We start from the raw sequence: 22612 nt of genomic DNA on the forward strand, positions 1-22612 counted from the left end.
TCTGGGACTCCAAGCCTTTGGCCCTGGGACACCTGGTTGGTGCCCAGGACTGGCACTGAGGATGCACCGGTCAAGGGGCACGGGAGGGATGGTCATCAGAAGAAGTAAACTGTGAGACGTGACCAGTGGGGTCCTGGGTAGCGAGGCTGAAGGTGGTTTTTATTTGTTGCTTTGCACTTTCCTATCTTTTTTAAATTTCCCAAAGTGACCACATGCCATTTTTAATCAGAAAAAACATAACTCCCTTGAAAAGCAAAGGATGTGCAGAGGCACGTCCAGGCTGCGCTGAGCGCTGTCCTGCCATCTTCCCAGGGGACCGGGACACAGAGAAGGAGGAGGGCGGCGAGACGGTGCATGAGGTGGAGGTGATCATCAAGCACAACCGGTTCTCGATAGAGACCTACGACTTCGACATCACCGTGCTCCGGCTGAAGACGCCCATCACCTTCCGGATGAACGTGGCACCCGCCTGCCTCCCCGCGCGGGACTGGGCCGAGTCAACGCTGATGACGCAGAAGACGGGGATCGTGAGTGGCTTCGGGCGCACCCACGAAAAGGGCCGGCAGTCCACCACACTCAAAATCCTCGAGGTGCCCTACGTGGACCGCAACACCTGCAAGCTCTCCAGCAGCTTCACGATCACCCAGAACATGTTCTGCGCCGGCTACGAAGCCAGGCAGGAGGACGCCTGCCAGGGGGACAGTGGGGGCCCCCACGTCACCCGCTTCAAGGACACCTACTTCGTGACAGGCATCATCAGCTGGGGGGAGGGCTGTGCCCGGAAGGGGAAGTATGGGATCTACACCAAGGTCTCCGGCTTCCTCAAGTGGATCGACAGGTCCATGAAAACGAGGGGCGTGGCCAAGGCCGAGAGCCAGGTCTTGGGGGTCAACACATCCTCTCCATTAAAGTGAGATCCCACTCAAGGCCTGGTCTGTCTCTCCATTGCCGCCTCGCCCTGGCTTCTCCCACCCTGTCGAGGTGGGAAGATGAAGTGTCTGGAGCCCCAGCTCCACCCTTCCCAGCCAGCCTGGAGATTTCTCCAGGGAATGTTCTCTTCTGTGGGGACGGGATGGGGGAGGCTGCAGAGATGATGCTGTGCTGTGGCGGCCCTGGCTGTTCTTGTCCCCACACACCTTCCTGTGTCTGGGTCATGCTCAGAGGCAGGCGGGAGCCTGTGCAGGCCCTGTGGGGTCAGGAGGGCCCCACACGCTGGCTCGGCCTCCCCAAGACCCCTCACCTGGCCTAGTCTCTCTTGTTCTCCATGGAATTAGACACGTCCCTGGTGACCGCCTATGACACGCAGACTCCCTGGTAGGGAAATGTCCAGAAAGCTTCTCATTGGCACGGACACTTCACATTAACCTGAACAACCAGGTGCTCTTCAACTGCACCATGCCAGGCCCCACCCCAGGTAAGGCTTGCATGGTGGGGGTGCATGGGCATCCCCGGGAGGGTGAGCTGCTCACCAGGTGGCGACCAGGACCCCACACAGTGGGCCCCACCCTGGCCACCCTTAGGACCCCCTGGGGGCTCTGGTTTGCCTGCATCCAGGCCACAGCCCACCACTGAAATCAGTCTCTGGGGTGAAACTGGCCAGGAGCTTCTGGAAGCTTCTGGAGCTCCTCAGGAGCTGAGCAGTGCTAGTGGCATGGCCAGAGAGGCTTCGGGGGGCTCCCCCTTCTCTCCTCAGGTGCGATGTTGAGTCCTCGCCTGCTGCAATCTGGACTGTCCCTAGGCCTCAAGTTAAATGCCATGAAAACCAGATGAACGTTCAGTAAACAGAAAAGGCTCCAGACAAGGCCTGCGCATGTCTCCCAAACGTCCCTTACAGTTTGCGTCTTGTGTAATATCCCCAGGCAAAGTTCAACAGTGCTAGTACAGAAACACCCAAAAAAAGTCATAAGCTGGGCAAAACTGCTGGTAAACAGATGTCACGAGGTTCGGGAAAATCAAAGTGGACGGGTGTTCGACTTCCTAGAAACGGTCTGAGGAGGGTGGGCGGGAGGCGTTCCTGGCCTGCCTGCTCTGAGGCCTCCTCTGTGGAGCTGGCTGTTGGGTCCACCCTGGCCCTTCCTAGAGAAAAGCCTTCTGCCTCGGAGCCAGCACGGTGTCAGGCAGGATTTCCTAGGCAGCACCATGGTCTTCAGGGCCCCAGAGGCAAACCCTGGCCTTGAACTCCTGTTTCTGGAAATCAAAGTTTGAGTGGGGACCAGAGAGAACTCTGCGGGAAAATTTACAAATGAAACCCACCGTCACTGTCATTTTTTAAAGAGATTCCAAAGTGGCAGTGCCCCCAGGGGGCACCATAAAGTACAAACCCTTCAGGAAGAACTTGACCTTGTCCAGGCTGACATTAGAACACAACTGCTGTGAATCCCAATTCAGGGATGTTGAACCCTAAAACACAGGTCCTGGGGTTGATTGAACATGGTGATTAAATAGGGACTGCTGCGAGATCGAAGTATTCAATGAGCAGGTTCTCCATAGGCTGTTCATTTCAGGTTCCACACAAAGCTGTGGGGTCAGCTGATTTAGCTGGGGACCCCCACAGAGGACACCCCAACATCTGAAGGACACGACAAAGGCCCTAAAGGAAGGAATACAGAAGGAAAGTAAACCAGTCAACGGAAAAAGTCGGTTGGTTGGTTTTTCAGAACAGAAGAGGGTGAGAGGGGGATGATTACTCATATGAGAGCTGCTGACGTTGAGTGGAACAAGGTGAATCTTAATGTTTGTACAATTTGTTGTGGTAGAATTGTTGGTGACATCTTTGAGAAGACAGATGAGAAAATTAAGTCACCACATACAACAGTCAGTCCGCACACAGCACAGTCAGTCCGCATACAGCACGGTCGTTCCACACACAGCACAGTCAGTCCGCATACAGCACCGTCGGTCCGCATACAGCACCGTCGGTCCGCATACAACACGGTCAGTCCACATACAGCACGGTCGGTCCGCACACAGCACCGTTGGTCCGCATACAGCACGGTCAGTCCGCACACAGCACGGTCGGTCCGCACACAGCACCGTCGGTCCGCATACAGCACGGTCGGTCCGCATACAGCACGGTCAGTCCGCATTCAACACTCAGTCCACGTACAACACTCGGTCCACATACAACACTCAGTCCACATACAGCACGGTCAGTCCACATACAACACTCAGTCCACATACAGCACCGTCAGTCCACATACAGCACGGTCAGTCTGCACACAGCCCGGTCGGTCCGCACACAGCACGGTCGGTCCGCATACAGGACGGTCGGTCCGCATACAACACTCGGTCCACGTACAACACTCGGTCCACACACAGCACGGTCAGTCCACACACAGCACGGTCGGTCCACATACAGCACGGTCGGTCCACATACAACACTCAGTCCACGTACAACACTCAGTCCACGTACAACACTCAGTCCACATACAGCACGGTCGGTCCGCACACAGCACGGTCGGTCCGCACACAGCCCGGTCGGTCTGCATACAACACCGTCAGTCCGCACACAGCACCGTCGGTCCACACACAAGACGGTCAGTCCACATACAGCACGGTCAGTCCGCACACAGCAAGGTCGGTGCGCAGACAGCACGGTCGGTCTGCACACAGCACCGACAACACAGTCAGTCCGCACACAGCACCGTCGGTCCACACACAAGACGGTCAGTCCACATACAGCACAGTCAGTCCGCACACAGCAAGGTCGGTGCGCAGACAGCACGGTCGGTCTGCACACAGCACCGTCGGTCCGCATACAACACGGTCAGTCCGCATACAGCACGGTGAGTCCACACACAGCACGGTCGGTCCACACACAGCATGGTCGGTCCACATACAGCACGGTCGGTCCACATACAACACTCAGTCCACATACAGCACGGTCGGTCCGCACACAGCACGGTCGGTCCGCACACAGCCCGGTTGGTCTGCGTACAACACGGTCAGTCCGCACACAGCACCGTCGGTCCACACACAAGACGGTCAGTCCACATACAGCACGGTCAGTCCGCACACAGCAAGGTCGGTGCGCAGACAGCACGGTCGGTCCGCACACAGCACCGTCGGTCCGCATACAACACGGTCAGTCCACATACAGCACGGTGAGTCCACATACAGCACGGTCGGTCCACACACAGCACGGTCGGTCCACATACAGCACGGTCGGTCCACGTACAACACTCAGTCCACGTACAACACTCAGTCCACGTACAACACTCAGTCCACATACAGCACGGTCGGTCCGCATACAGCACGGTCGGTCCACATACAACACTCAGTCCACGTACAACACTCAGTCCACGTACAACACTCAGTCCACATACAGCACGGTCGGTCCGCACACAGCACGGTCGGTCCGCACACAGCCTGGTTGGTCCGCACACAGCACCGTCAGTCCACATACAACAATGGTCAGTCACAGCTGTGGCCTCGATGTTGGTGTCTTCCTGTTTTAGTCTGTTCTCACGGCGCCATGAAGAAATACCTGAGACTAATTTATAAAGAAAAGAGGCTTAATCAACTCACAGTTCCACATGGCTGGGGAGGCCTCAAGAAATTTACGATCATGGCAGAAGGCACCTCTTCACAAGGCAGCAGGAGAGAGAATGGGTGCCAGTCGAAGGGGGAACCCCTCATATGAGAATGCACTAGCAGGAGAACAGCATGGAGGAAACCATCCCACGATTCAGTCACCTCCACCTGGTTCTGCCCTTGACTGTGGAAATTATTACAATTTAAGGTGAGATTTGCGTGGGGGGCACAGAGCCAAACCATATCACCCTGCAAAACTCATATTGAAACCTAACCCTCTGTGCAATAGCACTAGGAGGTGGGGCCTCTGGGGGGCCTCTGCCCTCATGGATGGATGACTGCCCTCCCAAAAGAGGCCCCAGGGAGCACACATATTCCTCCCTTCCACCATCCAAGGACACGTCGATGAATCATGGTCTGTCACCACACACTGAATTTACTGGCGCCTGATCTTGGACTTCCGGCCTCCAGAACTGTGAGCAATAAGTTTTTGTTTATTGTAAATTACCCACTGTGAGGTGTTTGTTACAGCAGCCCCCGTGGACTAAAATGGTCCATGAGGGAAGAGCTTGCAGCTCAGACACCCACGACCGGCACATAGGACGTGCCTCATTAACATTTATTGATCAAATATGCATGTCCCCTGTCTGCCTTTCCATTTCTAAGCAGATATTTATGGTTTTTAAATTATCCAGCAGAAGTATTTTTAAAGTACACAAATTTCCAAGTAGGAATATATTTTCACAAAAAAAGTCACCTTTTCTTAAGAGAAGGCCACGTAAAGATTGCCAGGCTGGTGCAATTCACCCAAGATCTATCCTAGGTCAACTTCTGGCTTTGAAATTATTTTAGCTTGCTCACTAAAGATCAACTTTAATTTGTTTTCTTTTCCCAGCTTTTTAGAGCAAACTTCACAGCCTCGGTGCATCCGCCAGCATGCCCTCTTCCTCAAGGCTGTCAGCTTCTTAGTTTCCTTCTGTTCCCACTTTAACAAAATTGTACACAGAATCCTTTAAGTTTTGCCACTTTTGAGCTTCATTCAATCAATCAAAATCTATATACTGACAATGCTGTCATTTCATCTGTTACCACCTGAGTCTCCACTGCGAGTGCAGCTTCTCTGATTCCCACTCCCGTCTCCACCTAGACTTCTCACAGACACCTCGAATTCTCCAAACCTCGCCTCCTTCCGCCGTCCGGGAGCTTGGCCACTTCAGCACATGCACCGCCATCCTCCGAATCGCTCAGCCCAAACCTTAAAGCCATGCTGCCCGGCCCAATTCATCACGAATCCCATCAGCTTTCCCTTCACAAGCCATCCAGACTACAAACGTGCTTCCTGCTGCATGGCTGCACCCTCACCCCCTCCTGGACTAGCAGCAGTTTCTCTTTTGACTCCTCTGGAATGTTCTGTTCTCCACACAGCAGCCATGGTGATCCCTTCAGAGCACAAATCTTCCCACGTCAATTCCTGTTCCCTTCAATATCTTCCTAACACAGTGCAAATGAAACACCAGGTTCTTACTTCAGGCTTTAAGCGCTGATATGGTTTGGCTGTGTCCCCACCCAAATCTCCTCTTGAATTGTAATTCCCATAATCCCCGCGTGTCACGGGAGGGACCCAGTGGGAGGTAATTGAATGATGGGGGTGGTTTCCGCCATGCTGTTTTTGTGATAATGAGTGAGTTCTCATGAGATCTGATGGTTTTATAAGTTTGCATTCATTCTCTCTGCTGCTACCCTGTGAAGAGGTGCCATGATTGTAAATTTCCTGAGGCCTCCCCAGCCACGCGGAACTGGGAGTCAACTAAAACTCTTTTGTTTATAAATTACCCAGTCTTGGATATTTCTTCATAGCAGTGTGAGAAGGGACTAATACAAAGGGCCTACATCTGAAATCAGCAAACTACAGCCCTGGAGCAAAATCTGGCCCCTTACTGCCTCTTATAAATAAAGCTTTATTGGCACACAGCCAAGTGTTCATTCATGATTGTGTGTGCTGCCTCTGCTTCAAGGTGCTGGGCTGTTGTGACAGACACCATTTGGCCCTTCCCCACTTTCTCCCTCCTTCCTCCTTCCCTCCCTCTTCTCGCCTTCTTCCTTCCTTCCATCCTCCCTCCTTCCTCTTTCCCTCCTTTCCTATGTATTCCACACACACCTAGAACGTAAGCTGCATGTGGCAGTCTGTCCTGCCCACTGCCGTGTCCCCAAGCTGGGGCCGTGCCTGTGTCACCCCAATTCATCACACAGGGCATGGGTGCCACCTTGCACCTTGCACTTGCTGCCTTTACCCTCTGCTCTCTGTCTCCCTAAATATTTCCCAGGGCCCTCTGAGCCTCCACAGTTCATTTCTCTGCCTGGCCTCAAACAGAAAACTGCAGGAGGGGAGCACCCAGCTATGCAGGTCGTGCCCCGAGGCTCCTGCTGCGTGGGCACCTCCCCCAGCCTGGACTTTGGCTGTGTTTGCAGCCCTATCCCAGTGCTCCGGGTGGGAATGGCAGGCTGTGTCCCGCTGCTCCAGGGCCTGGTCCTGGTCCTTGTCCTGCATCATGCAGAGCCCTCAGGTAGGCGTCTGGCTTATCCATCTGTCATGCCTGCACTGCGCCCTTCTTGACTCAGTGCATGGTGAATTTGTAGATGATGCTTTTTCTAGGAGGCAGAGGAGCCCTGAGTGCTCAGACTTGTCTTAATTCCCCTTCCTGAGAAAGCTGCTTGAATCTTTATCATTTGCTGACAAGTATTTGGGACAGGATGGTGTCACTTGGGGTCCTCCCGAGAGACGCCAGAATGGAAAGAAGCATGTGTGCAGGAGATTCAGCAGGGAAAGGCCTTGGAGGGGTGAAGGGTCGGGGGCCAGGCTTGGCTCGGGCACCGGACAGGATGGAAGGAGCAGGGCAGGCCTAGCCCAGACTGCAGAGTGGGCAGAGAGAGCCTTGGCCGGGCTGGCAGGAGTGCCCAGTCTTGAAATAAAGACACACCCAGGGAGCAGGCCCTGGAGCGTGCAGCCACCCTGCCCCCCAACACTCTGTCCCCACCACCCTTCCTCCTACCACCAGCCACCCTGCCCACCCACCACTCTGTCCCCTGCCACCCTTGCTCCTACCACCAGCCACCCTGCCCCCCCCACCCTGCCTGCCCACCACCCTGCCCCTCCCCAGCCACCCTTCGACCACCAGCCACTTCCCTGGAGGGACAGACACAAACCCCATCCTGAATCTGCCTGCACAGGCGTCCAGGAAAGCTGCAAGTCCCGCTGGTCCCATAGTCTCCGGCCCTGAGAGGGTGACCCCTCCCAGCACTTACCGTGGCCGCGCTCTGCCATAACCCTCGGCACCGGAGAGAAAGGGAGGGAGGATGGGAAGGGCCGAGGCTTTGACCCTTGGGGAGCAGGAGAGAAGGTGGTTCAGGGCCCTCGGCTGGGAGGAGGCTCCAGGGGCCACTGCCGTGGGCCGACTGGCCTGCCTTCTCCTCCGGGGAATCGCAGAGCCTGGTGCAATTGATATGTTTCTTCTTTTTGTTTTATCAAGACCCTCAATACTGAGCACAGAGGCAGCACAGGGGCTGATGGCTCCTGGTCCCCACTTCTCAGCACGGTGACTTTTGTCTCCAGCTCGGCCTTCCTTTACACTCGGACCCAAAACCTGGCCAGAGCGCTCCCTCCTCCACTTTCCTGACAGGCCGTGGCCTCGCTGGGGAACCTCAGTGTATCTGCCCTGATCTGAGGCCGGTTCACTGGCCCGGAAGATGAGGTGCTTGCCCACCTCGAGGGGACAGAGAGCCCGGGTGCCCTGAGGCCCACGCAAGCTCTCTGAGGGCCTGTGGACACTGAGAGGGCTGAGGCTGGCGGCCGGCCGGGGCGGAAGCCAGGCGGTCCTGGAAAGCAGGGCCCCCGTGCTCCCAGTCACCCGCCTTCTCGTCCTGCCTGTAGTCTTTCTCCCGGCCTCAAAAGCAAACGACGTCCTGGTGAGGTGGAAGCGTGGCGGCTCCTATCTTCTGGAGGAACTCTTCGAGGGAAACTTGGAAAAAGAATGTTATGAAGAAATCTGTGTGTACGAAGAAGCAAGAGAAGTGTTTGAAGATGACGTGGTCACTGTATGTACCCCACAAAGCACAGGCTGCCTCGTTACTGAGACGTCTGCTGGCACGGGCACGTCGTCCAGAGACGGGGCTCCGTTAATCAGCCTGTTTACTTACTTTCAGAAGAGTGGCATGTTTGAAAGAGAGTTTCCAGTTTTACATATAGACATAGTAATATTTAGAATTGATTCGGAATTAAATGTTGACCTGTTTCTCTACTATATTTTTTTAATGTTTCTATATGAGAACTCTTATAAAATAGACCATTTTTAATGCAACTCAGAGAAATCCTAGAGGCATGTGAAAAGTATAAAAATTTTTCAAAGCATTTCGCCCTAAATTTCCGTTTTCAAACTTCCTGGTAGAGACAATTGTGCTTATGATTCATGTTGCCAGATACAGTTTTGGAAGATCCCATTTCTCACACATTTTCTTTCTAGGCGTTAAGCCTGAACAATTCTCCTAATTTTTTAGATACTCTGTCTCCAAACTAAGCATCCCCACCCCCTACACATACATATATGTTTAAAATCTGACCTGTTTGTAACAAAGGAAAAGGTGATGTGACTTCTAGATCACGTGCTTTTGTGGAGGGCAGCGTGGAGGTTGGCCCCGGGAGGGAAGGGCCACGTCAGGAGTGTGCGTGGCGGGTTTGTGCTACACGGCAGACGACGGCCCTTCCTTAAATAGGTGGTGCTAAGCACACGTTGAGTAATTACATTTAGTTAATATACATTTAACATAAACAAATAGGCCGTAAAACAGAGAGGAAGATTGTGCGTTGTTTGTTTCAACCAATATTGTCCCATTAGGTTCATCTACAGGAAAGAATACAGAAAAACAAACATCCCATTTGTAACCTTGTTGTGTTTTACCTCTAAAGGATGAATTCTGGAGACAATATAAGGGTAAGTGGGTTCCTTCACATCCTTGGAGTGTTAATTCCTCGGGGTGAGGTGAGGGTGTGGGCTGAGGACACTTCATGACCTGAGACCAGAGGATGCCAAGCCTTTGGCTCCGGGACCCACAATGTCTTGCCAAGGAAGGGCACAGCCCCGACTCCCCAAGGATGAGGTTCAGGAAGCCCCTGGGTTCTGCTGCCAGGGCCACGGGTGGTGCCTGGTTTGTCTTGCCCAGTGTCTGGGTAGCTTCTAGGCACCCAGGGGCATGGGCCCTGGACCAGGCAGGACCCCCAAGAGCAGCTCCTCTAGCTGCCTGGCTCCTGGGAAGCCTCATGCTGCAGCAGGGTCACAGCTCATCTCACATTTGGAAAGTGACAGCCCCGATGGAGATGACTTTGGTTAGGGGACTGCTCCCGAAGGAGGAGCTCAGAGTGGGCAACTGCAGAAGAACTTGGGACAGAAGTGATGGAGACAAAGACCCATGGGGCTGGGGGAGGCCAGGGTAGGACCCACCCGGGAATGAGTAAGGAAAGAGCTGCAGCCACCACCAGACAGGCACAGGGACAACTGGCCACAGAAGGAAGAGGGAGAGGCTTGGGAGGCTGGAGAAGGGCAGGACAGAGGGGCCGCAGGTGGACACAGAGGTGTCACCAACAACGGAGTGGGAGATACTGGCAGCCCAGCCCTGTGACCTGAGCGAAGAGTATCCTAGGGGCCAGGTGATGGCATGGGGAGCAGCACAAGCAGGCTCAGGTCCCCATCCCAGCTGCCACCCCCACCCCATCCTCCTCCTGCAGGTGGCTCCCCGTGCATCTCCCAACCCTGCCTCCACAACGGATCTTGCCAGGACAGCACCCGAGGTTACACCTGCTCCTGCCCCCCTGGCTATGAGGGCATCAACTGCGAGATCGGTGAGGCTCTGGCCATCCCCTTCCCCCAAGGGCCTTCCCAGGCAACCGGGCCTCGCACCCTCGGCCAGGGTCCTGATGGGCCCCTCCTGGGTCGTAGACAAGCAAGTGCCTGTGTGAACCGCGATCCGGCTCACCCCAGTAGATTCCTTTCCTCCCAACCAGATTCTCCTCCAGAAACCACGCCTGGAGCGCTGGCTGCATTCTGAGCTGCCCTCCCTTCCAGATGAGCCCCCCACACTTTTCATGGCGTGGTCTCCTCTCCTCCCCACCCCCGCCTCCACCATTCACAATCTGCTCACAGGCTGGGGTCACACACAGGCATCCTCAGGGGAGACTGCAGGCAGGGAAGACAAAAAGCACATAAACCAATATCCTTAAATACCCGCCAAGGGTCAGCGTCCATAACCCCCAGCTACAGCAACAAGTGTGCTACGTCCTCAGCACCGCTGGGCAACTTGGAGCCCATTTCTCTGGGGAAGACCTTCCTTCCAGCCCAGCCCTCTCCTCCCAAGTCCGGATTTCTGCTCCATCTCCCTCCTTGATGCCCCAGTTAGGGCCGTCGCAGACATCCCAGATTTACTACGTACCAAAGGAGGCTTTGACCTTCACCCACCACGTGTCCCCCAACTTTTTATTTATTTATTTTTGAGACAGAGTCTCGCTCTGTCACCAGGCTGGAGTGCAGTGGTACAATCTTGGCTCACTGCAGCCTCTGCCTCCCAGGTTCTAGCGATTCCCTGCCTTAGCCTCCTGAGTAGCTGGGACTAAAGGCACGCACCACCATATCTGGCTAATTTTTTTGTATTTTAGTAGAGATGGGGTTTAACCATGTTGGCCAGGATGGTCTCGATCTCCTGACCTTATTATCTGCCCACCTTGGTCTCCCAAAGTGCTGGGATTACAGGCGTGAGCCACCACACCCAGCCACGTGCCCCTCTCTTAATCTTCTCCCTCTTGGTGGAAAGCCCCCATCCCAGCTGCTCAGTCACCATCGATGTCACACTAACCCCCTCCCATCCCACATCCCCTCCTTGAAGAAGCAATTTAAAAGGACCAGCCACTGCAGTGGGAAACGCAAGCCGGCAGAGAAAACAGGCTCGTGGATTCCAGTCCATGTGGAAATACATCCAGGGCCATGTTTTCTAAGGACAAACAGAAGTGCTGTCACTCACTGAGTCTGATCTACACACACCTTCCTGAAACACGGAAGTGTGGGAAACTGTCACACAAAGGGCAGAAATCTGAAGAGAATGAGAATGCAGGGACCAAAACACCAGAACTCTGTGCGAGGCTGTGATCAAATGACTCTGTTTCCAAGCTAGTGTTTCTAGTCTTTCTCTGTTTTTTTTTTTTTTTTTTTTTTTTTTTTCCTTTTCAGCTAAAAATGAATGTCACCCAGAGCGGATTGATGGGTGTCAACACTTCTGCCTCCCGGGACAAGAATCCTACATGTGCAGCTGTGCTCAGGGCTACAGGCTTGGGGAGGACCACAAACGGTGCGTTCCCCACGGTGAGTGCTCAGACCACAGCGGCCTCCACACCATCGACCTGTCCACATCCTCCTTCCTCCTTCTGTAGTATCAGGTGAGGCCCACGGATTTGTGATAAGGAATTGCCACGACTCAGAAGGTGGTTGGGTCTCCACGCTGGAGCAATGGCAATGCTAGAAAGTGCAATTCCTGTCACTAGTGCTTGCCCGGACCAGTCTGAGCTAAACCATGAGTGCAGTGAGGGGTGGTTTAACTCCACCTGCTCCATGTCTATGTCAGTTACTGCACGTTCATCAGCACTGAAGACGAGATTGTAATGGCTAGTACCGTAGACCGAGTCCAGTACTTGCTGGGAAGGCACTGACTTTCACTCTCTTGTTGATGCCACAAATGCAGACCAGTGTGCCTGCGGGGTGCTGGCCTCCAGGAAGAGTGCACAGGACCCACAGGACCTCCCGTGGCAGGTAACAGAGCGCTCTCCGCGTGCTTCCATTTACTGCTGCGGCCTTCACCGTGCCTGTCATTTCCATCTTCTTTGCTAAACAGAAATGTGACGACCAAGTGAATTGGGCATCCTGACTTTGTGGGCTGTTGACTGTAACCTCTATTCACGCCTCAAAGCATTTCCTACCGCTGAGCTCCTATTCACGCCTCAAAGCATTTCCTACCGCTGAGCTCCTATTCACGCCTCAAAGCATTTCCTACCGCTGAGCTCCTATTCACGCCTCAAAGCATTTCCTACCGCTGAGCTCCTATTCACGCCTCAAAGCATTTCCTACCGCTGAGCTCCTATTCACGCCTCAAAGCATTTCCTACCGCTGAGCTCCTATTCACGCCTCAAAGCATTTCCTACCGCTGAGCTCCTATTCACGCCTCAAAGCATTTCCTACCGCTGAGCTCCTATTCATACCTCAAAGCATTTCCTACCGCTGAGCTCCTATTCACGCCTCAAAGCATTTCCTACCGCTGAGCTCCTATTCACGCCTCAAAGCATTTCCTACCGCTGAGCTCCTATTCATACCTCAAAGCATTTCCTGAGCTCATAACTTCAGCTGTCTTCATTATTTGCCCCAAATACAAAAGGACAGCATCATTTACAGCCCCGAAGACCCTTCCCGTGCACTTGCAAAGTATCACCAATGTCATTTTCTCCGAACATCTCGAAGTCACAGCGTGTCTGGGAAGCACTTCAGCGACAGGCTGCTCCACGCTGGGGACCTGGGTGTCACCGCAGAGGCTGAGGGGCAGCCTGGGCCCAGCTCAGGCACTGGCTCTGCTCTCAGCTACCGGCGCCTGACTGGTGTTCTAGCTTCGTTATTTCATTCACTACTTTTCTCTAGTTTGGCATTCGTTTTTGTTCTCTCCCTCTTCCCCCTTGGCTGATTTAGAAGTCAACCATTCACTTGTTTTCGGTTTTTTTTTTTAGATGGAGTCTGGATGTGTTGCCCAGCCTGAAGTGCAGTGGTCCAACCTCCGCTCACTGCACCTCTGCCTCCTGGGCTCAAACGATTCTCCTGCCTCAGGCTCCTGAGTAGCTGGGACTGCAGGCACGCCACCACACCCGGCTGATTTTTATACTTTTAGTAGAGATGGGGTTTCACCATGTTGGCCAGGATAGTCTCCAACGCCTGACCTCAAGTGATCCACCCTCCTTGGTCTCCCAAAGTGCTGGGATGACAGGCGCGAGCCACCACACCCGGCCTAGTCATTCACTTTCTGTTTATTTCATGGTCACTCTTGACACATAAACATCCGTATTTAGCATATGTAAAGTCAGCCATTTCTCCCACCTCAGTCTTCCTTCCTAGCACATCTTCTGGGTCTATTTGCTGTCTGGCCAGTATTTTATTCTTTTCTTGCTCTCTGAACAGCTTCACAACATGGATGTTAAGATTTTTATTACCACGGTTTTATGCCACCAACACTGGCTTTGCTTTCCTTGCCTCTCCGGCCTCTAACACGATTATCTCCTTCTGCCTGAGCAGATGCTTCAGAACAGCCTTGTCCAAGAGAAACGCAATGTAAACCACATATATAATTTAATATTTTCTAGTAGCCACAATGATGTAAGTAAAAGCATGTGAAATTAATTTCAATGATATTTAGCCCAATATAAGTGTCAATGCTTCCACATGTAACGAATAGAAATATTGAGGTATTTGGAATCTGGTGTGAATTTACACTGAGGTGCAGCCCTCACGCCCACAATGCTCAGAACCCAAGTGTGGCTGCCATGTGGATGGCACAGCCTCAGGGGCCCCCTCTGCGAGGGCCTGTGAGGAACAAGCCCCTGAGGTTTCTGTGTGTGTGTGTGTGTGTGTGTGTGTGTGAGAGAGAGAGAGACATGCTTCAGTTTCACCCCAATTCTTGTGTGTGTGTGTGTGTGTGTGTGTGTGTGTGTGTGTATGTGTTTAGATGGAGTTTCACTCTTGTTGCCCAGGCTGGAGTGTAATGGCACCATCTCAGCTCACTGCAACCTCTGCCTCCCAGGTTGAAGTGATCCTCCTGCCTCAGCCTCCCAAGTAGCTGGTACTACAGGTGCACACCACCACGCCTGGCTAACTTTTGTATTTTTTAGGAGAGATGGGGTTTCACTATGTTGGCCAGGCTGGTCCTGAACTCCTGACGTGATCCACTCGCCTTGGCCTCCCAAAGTGCTGGGATTATAGGCGTGAGCCACTGTGCCACTGGGCTTTACCCCAATTCTTACTAGACAGCTCTGCCCAGCCCACTCACTCGGCAGCCATGTGGACTGGGAGAGAACAGGATGGAGCTGAAGGACTTGAAGCTACCCAGCTCCAGGATGGAAGAGAGTGAAGGGAGGCAAAGCAGACGGAGTGCTGGAAGGCGGGCTGGAAGCAGGAACCACCTATCATCAGCTTTGCAAGCTTCCTCTCAATCGTTTATCACCTTTCTTCCCCAAGCTTTCTAAGACAGTTCTTCCTATCGCTGTCTGCCCCATGAGCGCGTGGAGGGTTGGTACCGGGGCCCAGGGTGCAGTGGTCCTCCATAGGTGGTGACAGGATCTGGCTCTATCACCTGCAAGGCTGCCTCCAGCCTCCTGGCTTACCCAACCGTAGCACTCATACCTGCAAGGCTAAGAGCCATATAACGTGGGAGGCGGCATTCTCTAAACATGGCTGGTGTGTTTAAGACAGGACGTCAACCTAGGCAGGCTACATACTGTAGATTTTTACTTCAGTACTACAAATTGCTCTGAAGTGATTTAACTGAACTGACATATGGAATTTTCCTAAAACAAACTTTGAAAAGGAGGATAATCAAGTGACCTAGCAGGACGTAGGGCCGAAGATTATCTTTAGAACTTCCTGGTTTCTTACAACCTAGGGAAGAAACTGGCTGTCGGCTCCACCGCATTTAACTACAATTCTGGCAGACTGGTGGCGCAAGTGCCACCTTCTCTCAAACTTGGTTTTATCCCCCTTTAAGTGAGGATCTCACCCTAGAGCTGCAGTGAGGATCACAGATTATGTCCTTGACTTACAGTAGGTATTCAGCAAGCGGTAGCCATCACTCATAAACACATGAACAGGTCCAGAATAGTGACATGGTAAAGTTGAAAAACCCTTTTCTACTTTGCTCGGCATTTTCCATTGTATTAGACCATTGACGATTACAACACTTAACCCTTCCGGAGCCATACCTGCACTACGTGGGCACGTGCTTTATTTCATTTAATCTTTCCAGTAACTTCTCACGTTCTCCTTTTGTATTCCTGGTAATACTGTTTGCTGTAAAATCCCCCTTGTCTGATATTGATACAAACACTTTAGCTTTCTCATAATCAGTGTGGGCATGACTTACTTTTCCCATTCTTCTACTTTTAACCTATGAGTATTTTTATATTTAAAGTACGTGGTTTTATGGGTAGCATATAATTGGCTTTTATTTTTATCCAGTCTGGAAAATCCCTGTCTCTTAATTGGGGTATACAGGCCATTTTTTTGTAATTGTTGATATGCTGAGGTTTAAAGCTATCATCTTGCTATTGTTTATTTTTCTCATCTGTTCTTTCCCCCCGTTTCTGCCTTCTATTAGATTACCCACAGCTTGTTTTGATTCTGTTTTCTCTCCTCGTTGGTTTGTCGTCTCTGGTTCTTGTCAGTGGTTGCTTCGCGGTTTGGAGGACACATCTTTGGTGGATCGCAGTCCACTCCACCTTCACTGATGCCACGTCCGCTCGCTGTAGCGTGAGTCCTTACAGCAATCAAGCCCCATTCCTTCCCTCCTGGCCTGGGTGCTGTTTTTGGCACATGTCTTACATCTAGAGATATTATAAATGCCACTCTGTACTTCCATTATTTTTGTTTAAACAGTATCCTGTAAAGAAGTTTAAATAAGAAAAAACCTGACGTGTTGACTGAAATGTGGATAAAAGCTTAACAGGATGTCATGACCTTTCCCAGTGTTCCTTGCTGTTTTGCGTAGATCCAGGTCTCCCTCCCGCATCGTCTTCCTCCTGCCGAAGGGCCCCTTTGATGTGTGCTGTGCTGTGAGGCGTCTGGGGAAGAAGACTTCTTGCATCTGTCCGGAGAATTCTTTACTCACCTTCACGTTTGAAGGGCACTGCATCCGGCACAGAGCCCCAGGCTGGCAACAGTCCTGTCCCCTCGGCACTTGGGCCTCTCCCGCTGCCTTCCTGTCTGTTCGTGCCACAGATGGCCCTGGTCACCGAGCTGCCGTTCCTCACATGTCCTTTCCCGTGGCACTTTTCAGATCTTAAATGCTTTTTAACCCTAACTTTTTAAGATTGCCTACATTGCAGATTTTGAGGAGTTTAATTATATTGTATCTTTCTGTTGCTTGTCTTCATGTTTCTTATGCATAAGGTTTCTTGAGATTCTCAGATTTGTGGGTTTATAGAATTCATCAAATTTGAAAAATGTTTGGTCATAATTTTCTCTCCTTTTTTTTTTTTTTTTGAGACAGGGTCTCACCGTGTTGCCTGGGCTGGAGTCTAGTGGTGTGATTATGGCTCACTGCGGCCTCAACCTTCTGGGTTCAGGTGATCCTCCCACCTCAGCCTGTTGAATAGCTGGGACATAGGTGTGCACCACCACATATAGCTAATTTTTAAATTTCACGTAGAGATGGGATCTTGCTATGCTGCCCAGGCTGGTCTCAAAATCCTGGGCTCAAGCAATCCTTCCATCTCAGCCTCCCAAAGTACTAGGATTACAGGCAGGAGCCGCCATGCCCAGCCCATTATTATCAGATATTTTTTCTCTTCTCCTTCTCCCTGCTCTTTTTTAGGACCGAATGATATGTATCTTAAGCTTTTTGAACGCTATAGCTCAGAGACGGTCTGTTCATTTTTCAAAAACCTCCTCTCTCTGTGTTTTACTTTTAATAGTTTGTTGTGATGTCTTCAAGGTCATAAATCTGTTCTTTTGCAATGTCTAATCTGCCACCAACCCTGGCCAGTGGATTTTTAACCTCATATATTGTAGCTATCATCCAAAAATTTAATTTAGGTTTTTTAAAATATATATTTTTGTCTCTACTTAACTTCTTGAATATTTGGACTATAGTTACAAACCCTATTTAATTGTCCTGTCTACTAATATCTGCCGGTGCTGACCGTTTTGGGGCTTTTCCTTCTCATTACGGGTCACGTTTTCCTGTTTCATTGTATGCCTGGTGATCCGTGATGGGTGGTCAGACACTGTGAATTTTATCTTGTTAGGTGCTGAATGTTTTGTGTTCTATACATACACACGGTTGTTGTTCTGGGATGCAGTTAAGCTGGAAATGCGTTCATCCTTTGGGATATTGCTCTTATGTTGTGTTGGGCAGGACCAAGGCAGCTCAGTCTGCAGCTAGTTGTCCTGACTACTGTGCATCCTGCCCCGTCCCCCAGAGTCAGGGATGCTTTAACTCAGCAGGTGGAAACAATTGCTGTACCCAGCCTGTGTGAGTGTCCAGCACGGTTCCCTCTCACCCTCTCAGGTGGTCTTTTCCCAGGCCATAAGTAGTCTGCATATACACATGTGATCACTACCGCTCTGCTGAAAATTGCTAGCATGTGGCCATCTTCCAGTGTTCCCTACCAAGCCCTCTCCTCTGCCGGACTCTGTTCTGCCAACTCCAGCCACAGTGGCCTCCTTGGGCTCTCAGCTCTCTCTTCAGTTCAGGGAGTCGGAGGGGCTCCAACTGAGATGCCCTGTCCCGCCCCACACCATGGAAACTCAGGACTGTAGCTGGGACAGTCATTTCTTGGAGATTACAGGCCCTGAAAACCTTCATTCCATAGATTTTGTCTGTATTTTGCTTCAAGTGGGAAGGTAGATCTGATCACTTTTACTTCACCGTGGCCAAGAGGGGAAGTGCCAGCCCCATTTAATCCCTGAGTGAGTAAAAGCTTGGATTGCCAGTGATTCGCTAACAATCCATTGCGTGCCAGGGCACTCAAATGCAGCTGTCTGCCTTCCGAGTACATATCCCTGACCAGCATACTTCACCGCCCCAATCCTGCAAATTGTCACCAGCTATTTATTGTCTGTTTTGATTTTTAAAGGTAAAGCTAACAAATACCGAAGGAAAAGACTTCTGTGGTGGCGTTATAATACAGGAAAATTTTGTACTGACAACAGCAAAATGTTCACTGTTACACAGGAATATTAGTGTAAAAACACGTAAGTATTTTATCATGAGTTTTTATAAAATCACATTGGAAATAAACTATCCTATGTCAGAATGAAATGAAAATTTTAAAACTGGAATGTTTGTTTCTAATGCAACATAGAACCGAATTTACTGTCAATAAAACTGAGATCCTTATACACTCAGGAAGCATCTGTAAAACACCCAGCACGACCGCTGGGCATGGTGCCAGGCAAGTGCTGACTCACACTTAGCAAGGGAGGAACCGCCGCCAACACAAGGGTGATTGAACGGTCATGGCATAAGAGATGAGTAATTGGCTAAAAATTGGAAGAATGGGGCTGGAATCCCCCAGCAATTGAGAACCTGGGCTGAGATAGGAGCCTTCTCATTGGCTTATTTGTGCCTTTCTTTTCTTTTCTTTTCTTTTTTGGAGACAGAGTCTCACTCTATTCCCCAGGCTGGAGTGCAATGGCGCGATCTGGGCTCACTGCAACCTCAGCCTCCCGGGTTCAAGCGATTCTCCTGCCTCAGCTTCCTGAGTAGTTGGGATTACAGGTGCCTGCCACCACACTGGCTAATATTTTTGCATTTTTAGTAGAGATGGGTTTTCACCATGTTGGCCAGGCTGGTCTCGAACTCCTGACCTCAGGTGATCCACCCACCTTGGACTTCCAAAGTGCTGGAATTACAGGCATGAGCCACTGTACCCAGCCATGTGCCTATTTCTTTAGCTGTCTAAACGCACAATAGTTTCCATCTCATCGGGAATCTGCAGAGTTCCACATTAACCTGTCAGCAGGCTCTATCATGACTCTGAAGAAACTCAAAATAAATATATTTTTACTCTTCATCTTTAATATTTTTTTTTTGAGACAGAATCTCATTCTGTGGTCCAGGCTGGAGTGCTGTGGTGCAATCTTGGCTCACTGCAACCTCCACCTCCTGGTTTCAAGCGATTCTCCTGCCTCAGCCTCCTGAGTAGCTGGGATTACAGGCATGCATCACCACGTCCGGCTAATTTTTTGTATTTTTAGTAGAAACAGGGTTTTGCTATGTTGGAAAGGCTGGACTCAAACTCCTGCCTTGGCCTCCCACAGAGCTGGGATTATAGGTGGGAGCCACTGCGCCCAGCCCTGCTGGGATTATAGGTGTGAACCACTGCGCCTGGCCCTTAAATATCTGTCAGTGAACAAAATCACCCGAAACCCACTTCTCTACAGCCACTATGTGACTGGCCTGGAAAGTTCTGCATCAGTGCTTCCTACTTTATAGTCATTTAACCAAACCCCATTGTAATTTCCAAAACAGAAAACTTACCTTGACTATTTTTAATGCTGGGACATTTGGTTGCAATGGTACAATCTGTGAGTGGCCTTTCCGTCCACAGAGGAATACAAAAGGCCACCACAGGGCAGTGAGCCTGCGGGTCTCCCAGGGGCCGTCTCTCCCTCCTCAGGTGGCTCACTGAGAAGTGAGTTCCTGTACTTACCTGGCAGGGGAGATACCATGATCACGAAGGTGGTTTTCCCAGGGCAAGGCTTATCCATTGCACTCGAATGTGCTGACCCCTGCGATTTCCCCAAATGTGGGAAACTCAACTGCATAAATAAAAGTTAAAAAATGAAAAAATTTTTAAAAATTAAAAAAAAGAGAGAAGTGTGTTCCTGAATATCATGTCACCTTAAAAATCAGACTGTAAAGAATTGGCAATTGTTCCTGATTTCAGATTTTAATAGAACAAGCAAAGACCCACTGATGATGAAGATAAAGCATGCCCACGTGCACATGCGGTACGATGCAGACACTGGGGAGAATGACCTGGCCCTGCTGGAGCTGGAGCGGCCCCTCCAGTGCCCAGGCGCGGGGCTCCCCGTCTGCACCGCGGAGAAGGACTTCGCTGAGCACGTCCTCATCCCGCGCACCAGGGGCCTCCTCAGCGGCTGGGCCCACAACGGCACTGACCTGGGCAACTCGCTGATCATGCTGCCGGTCACACTTGTGGAGGGCGAGGAGTGCGGGCAGCTCCTGAACGTGACTGTCACCACTAGGACCTACTGCGAGAGAAGCGGCGTGGCAGCCACGCACTGGTTGGAGGGAAGTGTGGTCACCAGAGAGCACAGAGGCTCCTGGTTCCTCACGGGGGTCCTGGGTGCACAGCCAGCAGGAGGGCAGGCTCACACAGTCCTCGTCACCAAGGTCTCCAGGTACTCACTCTGGTTTAAACAGACGATAAAGTAGCAAAACTCAGCTAGCCAGAAAGAACACAACCGAAGTGGGATCCCAAGGTTGCACTGCCACCATGGGGCGGGGGGCACTGAAACTTCGCCACACGCCAGGTCACAGCGTCTGTGGCAACTGTCGCATCCCCGACCACCCACTCACGGAGCAGCAGAGCAGCTGGGTCGTTTACTGAGTGCTGTGATCTTTCTTTCCCTGGAACTCTATTTCAATAGAGACCTTAGAAAACACGAGATACACTAAATAATAAAATAAGATAATCCGTCAGTTGCAAAACAGCCTGGTTTCCTGAAATTCTTTCCAAGTCCAGTGTTCTCTGTGCTCAGGGCCTGGCCACCCACTTGCACACAGGCGAGTGTGTTCTCGTGCAGAAGCCGCCAGCAATCACCAGTTACAGCCGAAAGTGACCTCCTGACTCTGCTGGTTCACCGGTTGCTACTGTGACCAAGATGGTGGCTCGGTGTGGGAAAAGTCACTAGAAGCAGGTTGGCAGTGGAGGAGGAGAAGGATCCTGGGGTGCCCTAGAGAGGCAGCCTTAGAGGAAAGGGCCGGGGAGCACAGGAGGCTGAGGAGGCAGTTTGGCATCTCATGGGCTTGTGTACCAGCCCATCTCTGGGAGGTTCCCACAGGTTCCCAGGCCCCGGGTCAGGGCTGAGCACTGGAGTCTCAGCTCTCTGCTCATCCCGCCAGGTGGCTCTTGGACAATTGCTCCAGTTACCCAGGGTGGAATCCCAGCACCTCGCCAATGGGCTGATGGGCGGCTGGGGCGGCGCTCAGTACTGCTGTGACTTGAGTGTGTCCCCTCAAAACTCTGAAGCTGGAACTTCCCCCAAGATGACGGTATGGGGGAGGGGTGCCCCCGGGAGGTAACTAGGCCATGAGGGCTCTGCCAGACCCTTCTGTCCCTTCTCCCACACAAGGACACTGGAGCAAGTGCTACCTTGGAGACAGCCCTCAGCAGACACTGAATCTGCCGGGCCTCTGCTGGCACCCAGATCTTGAACTTCCCAGCCCCCAGATCTGTGAGAACTGAGTTTGTGCTGTTTATTACTCAGTCTGTGGTATTCTGTAGAACAGACCAGGAGTCACAGTGAGCACCTGCTGTCCTGAAGGCTGCAGCTGCAACAGTGAGTACCAAGGACAGAGCTATAGCACAGCACCCCCCCCCCCCTCCCCGCCCAGAGACCGGAGCTCCTAGCAGGGTCTGAATTTGCACGGAAATGGACAGAAATGACCTGAATGTTCATGTTAACTCTGACTTCGTTAAGGAAGGGGCAAGACTGCTTCTCCACCAGCATCCTCAAGAAACAGTTTGCAGAGGCCGCTTGCGGGAGGTGGGTGGGCAAGGTCTGCTCAGCTCGGGCAAGGGCAAGGGCCAGCTGCAGGCACCGTGGCCAGCAGAGCGTCGTTGAAGAGCAGAAAGGACTTTTAACAAGGGGACTGAAAATGTAGGTGGACAGCTACTCTCCTGAGTTAAGAGGTTACCCGGGTTTTTAAGCCTTACTGTTCTTCAGCGCACTCTCTTACGTTTACACTTTAACCCCAGAATTAAACTTTTCTCCAATCTGTAGATGAAATGGCCCATTTCTCTGAAAGGAACTTGGCAAAAAGCAACACTGTAATTTAAGGCAAATTGATGGGGACAGCAGTTTAGAATTCACGCTAGTGAATTTTAGTCTTACTGAAGTTTGGTTGTATTATTTTCAGACTAACATAAGGTAATTCGGTCACTGCTTTAAATGCCTACTAATGATTTTTAAGCCAGCTAATGAATATGGCAGGCTTTCTGTAAATAACGCTGCAGAAATGTCTGCAGTCTTGCTTCTGGTACTTC

General features: G+C 51.6%; 2 protein-coding genes and 1 pseudogene across 3 annotated transcripts in view; all 3 read left to right on the top strand.

Annotated features, from left to right (window-relative positions):
• The window catches only part of F10 (coagulation factor X), a 28427-nt gene extending 27501 nt beyond the window's left edge, over positions 1 to 926 (top strand). For both annotated transcript variants that reach the window (XM_002742546.7, XM_078335457.1), the window contains exon 8: positions 313 to 926. In XM_002742546.7, the coding sequence (XP_002742592.2) occupies positions 313 to 914 (602 nt within the window). In that variant the 3' untranslated portion in view covers positions 915 to 926. The remainder of the gene's footprint in view (positions 1 to 312) is intronic.
• Positions 927 to 7011: 6085 nt separating this feature from the next.
• On the top strand, positions 7012 to 21054 carry PROZ (protein Z, vitamin K dependent plasma glycoprotein). Its single transcript, XM_002742553.5, has 8 exons — positions 7012 to 7097; positions 8462 to 8625; positions 9494 to 9518; positions 10310 to 10423; positions 11802 to 11933; positions 12310 to 12377; positions 18452 to 18569; positions 20267 to 21054. The coding sequence occupies exons 1-8, from the start codon at positions 7028 to 7030 to the stop codon at positions 20776 to 20778; spliced, it is 1203 nt and encodes a 400-aa protein (XP_002742599.1). The 5' UTR covers positions 7012 to 7027; the 3' UTR covers positions 20779 to 21054.
• LOC118147898 (U1 spliceosomal RNA) lies at positions 20022 to 20176 on the top strand (annotated as a pseudogene).
• Positions 21055 to 22612: the final 1558 nt, after the last annotated feature.

Source organism: Callithrix jacchus, chromosome 1 (assembly GCF_049354715.1).
Source record: "Callithrix jacchus isolate 240 chromosome 1, calJac240_pri, whole genome shotgun sequence".
Classification (NCBI taxonomy): Eukaryota; Metazoa; Chordata; class Mammalia; order Primates; family Cebidae; genus Callithrix; species Callithrix jacchus.

Bases quoted from the DNA above. Each gene is read 5' to 3' on its own strand.
- PROZ (XM_002742553.5), top strand. From the start codon at position 7,028: ATGGCAGGCTGTGTCCCGCTGCTCCAGGGCCTGGTCCTGGTCCTTGTC. The intron at 9,519-10,309 runs GTAAGTGGGTTC...CTCCTCCTGCAG, and splicing joins ATTCTGGAGACAATATAAGG to GTGGCTCCCCGTGCATCTCC. The intron at 11,934-12,309 runs GTGAGTGCTCAG...CCACAAATGCAG, and splicing joins CAAACGGTGCGTTCCCCACG to ACCAGTGTGCCTGCGGGGTG.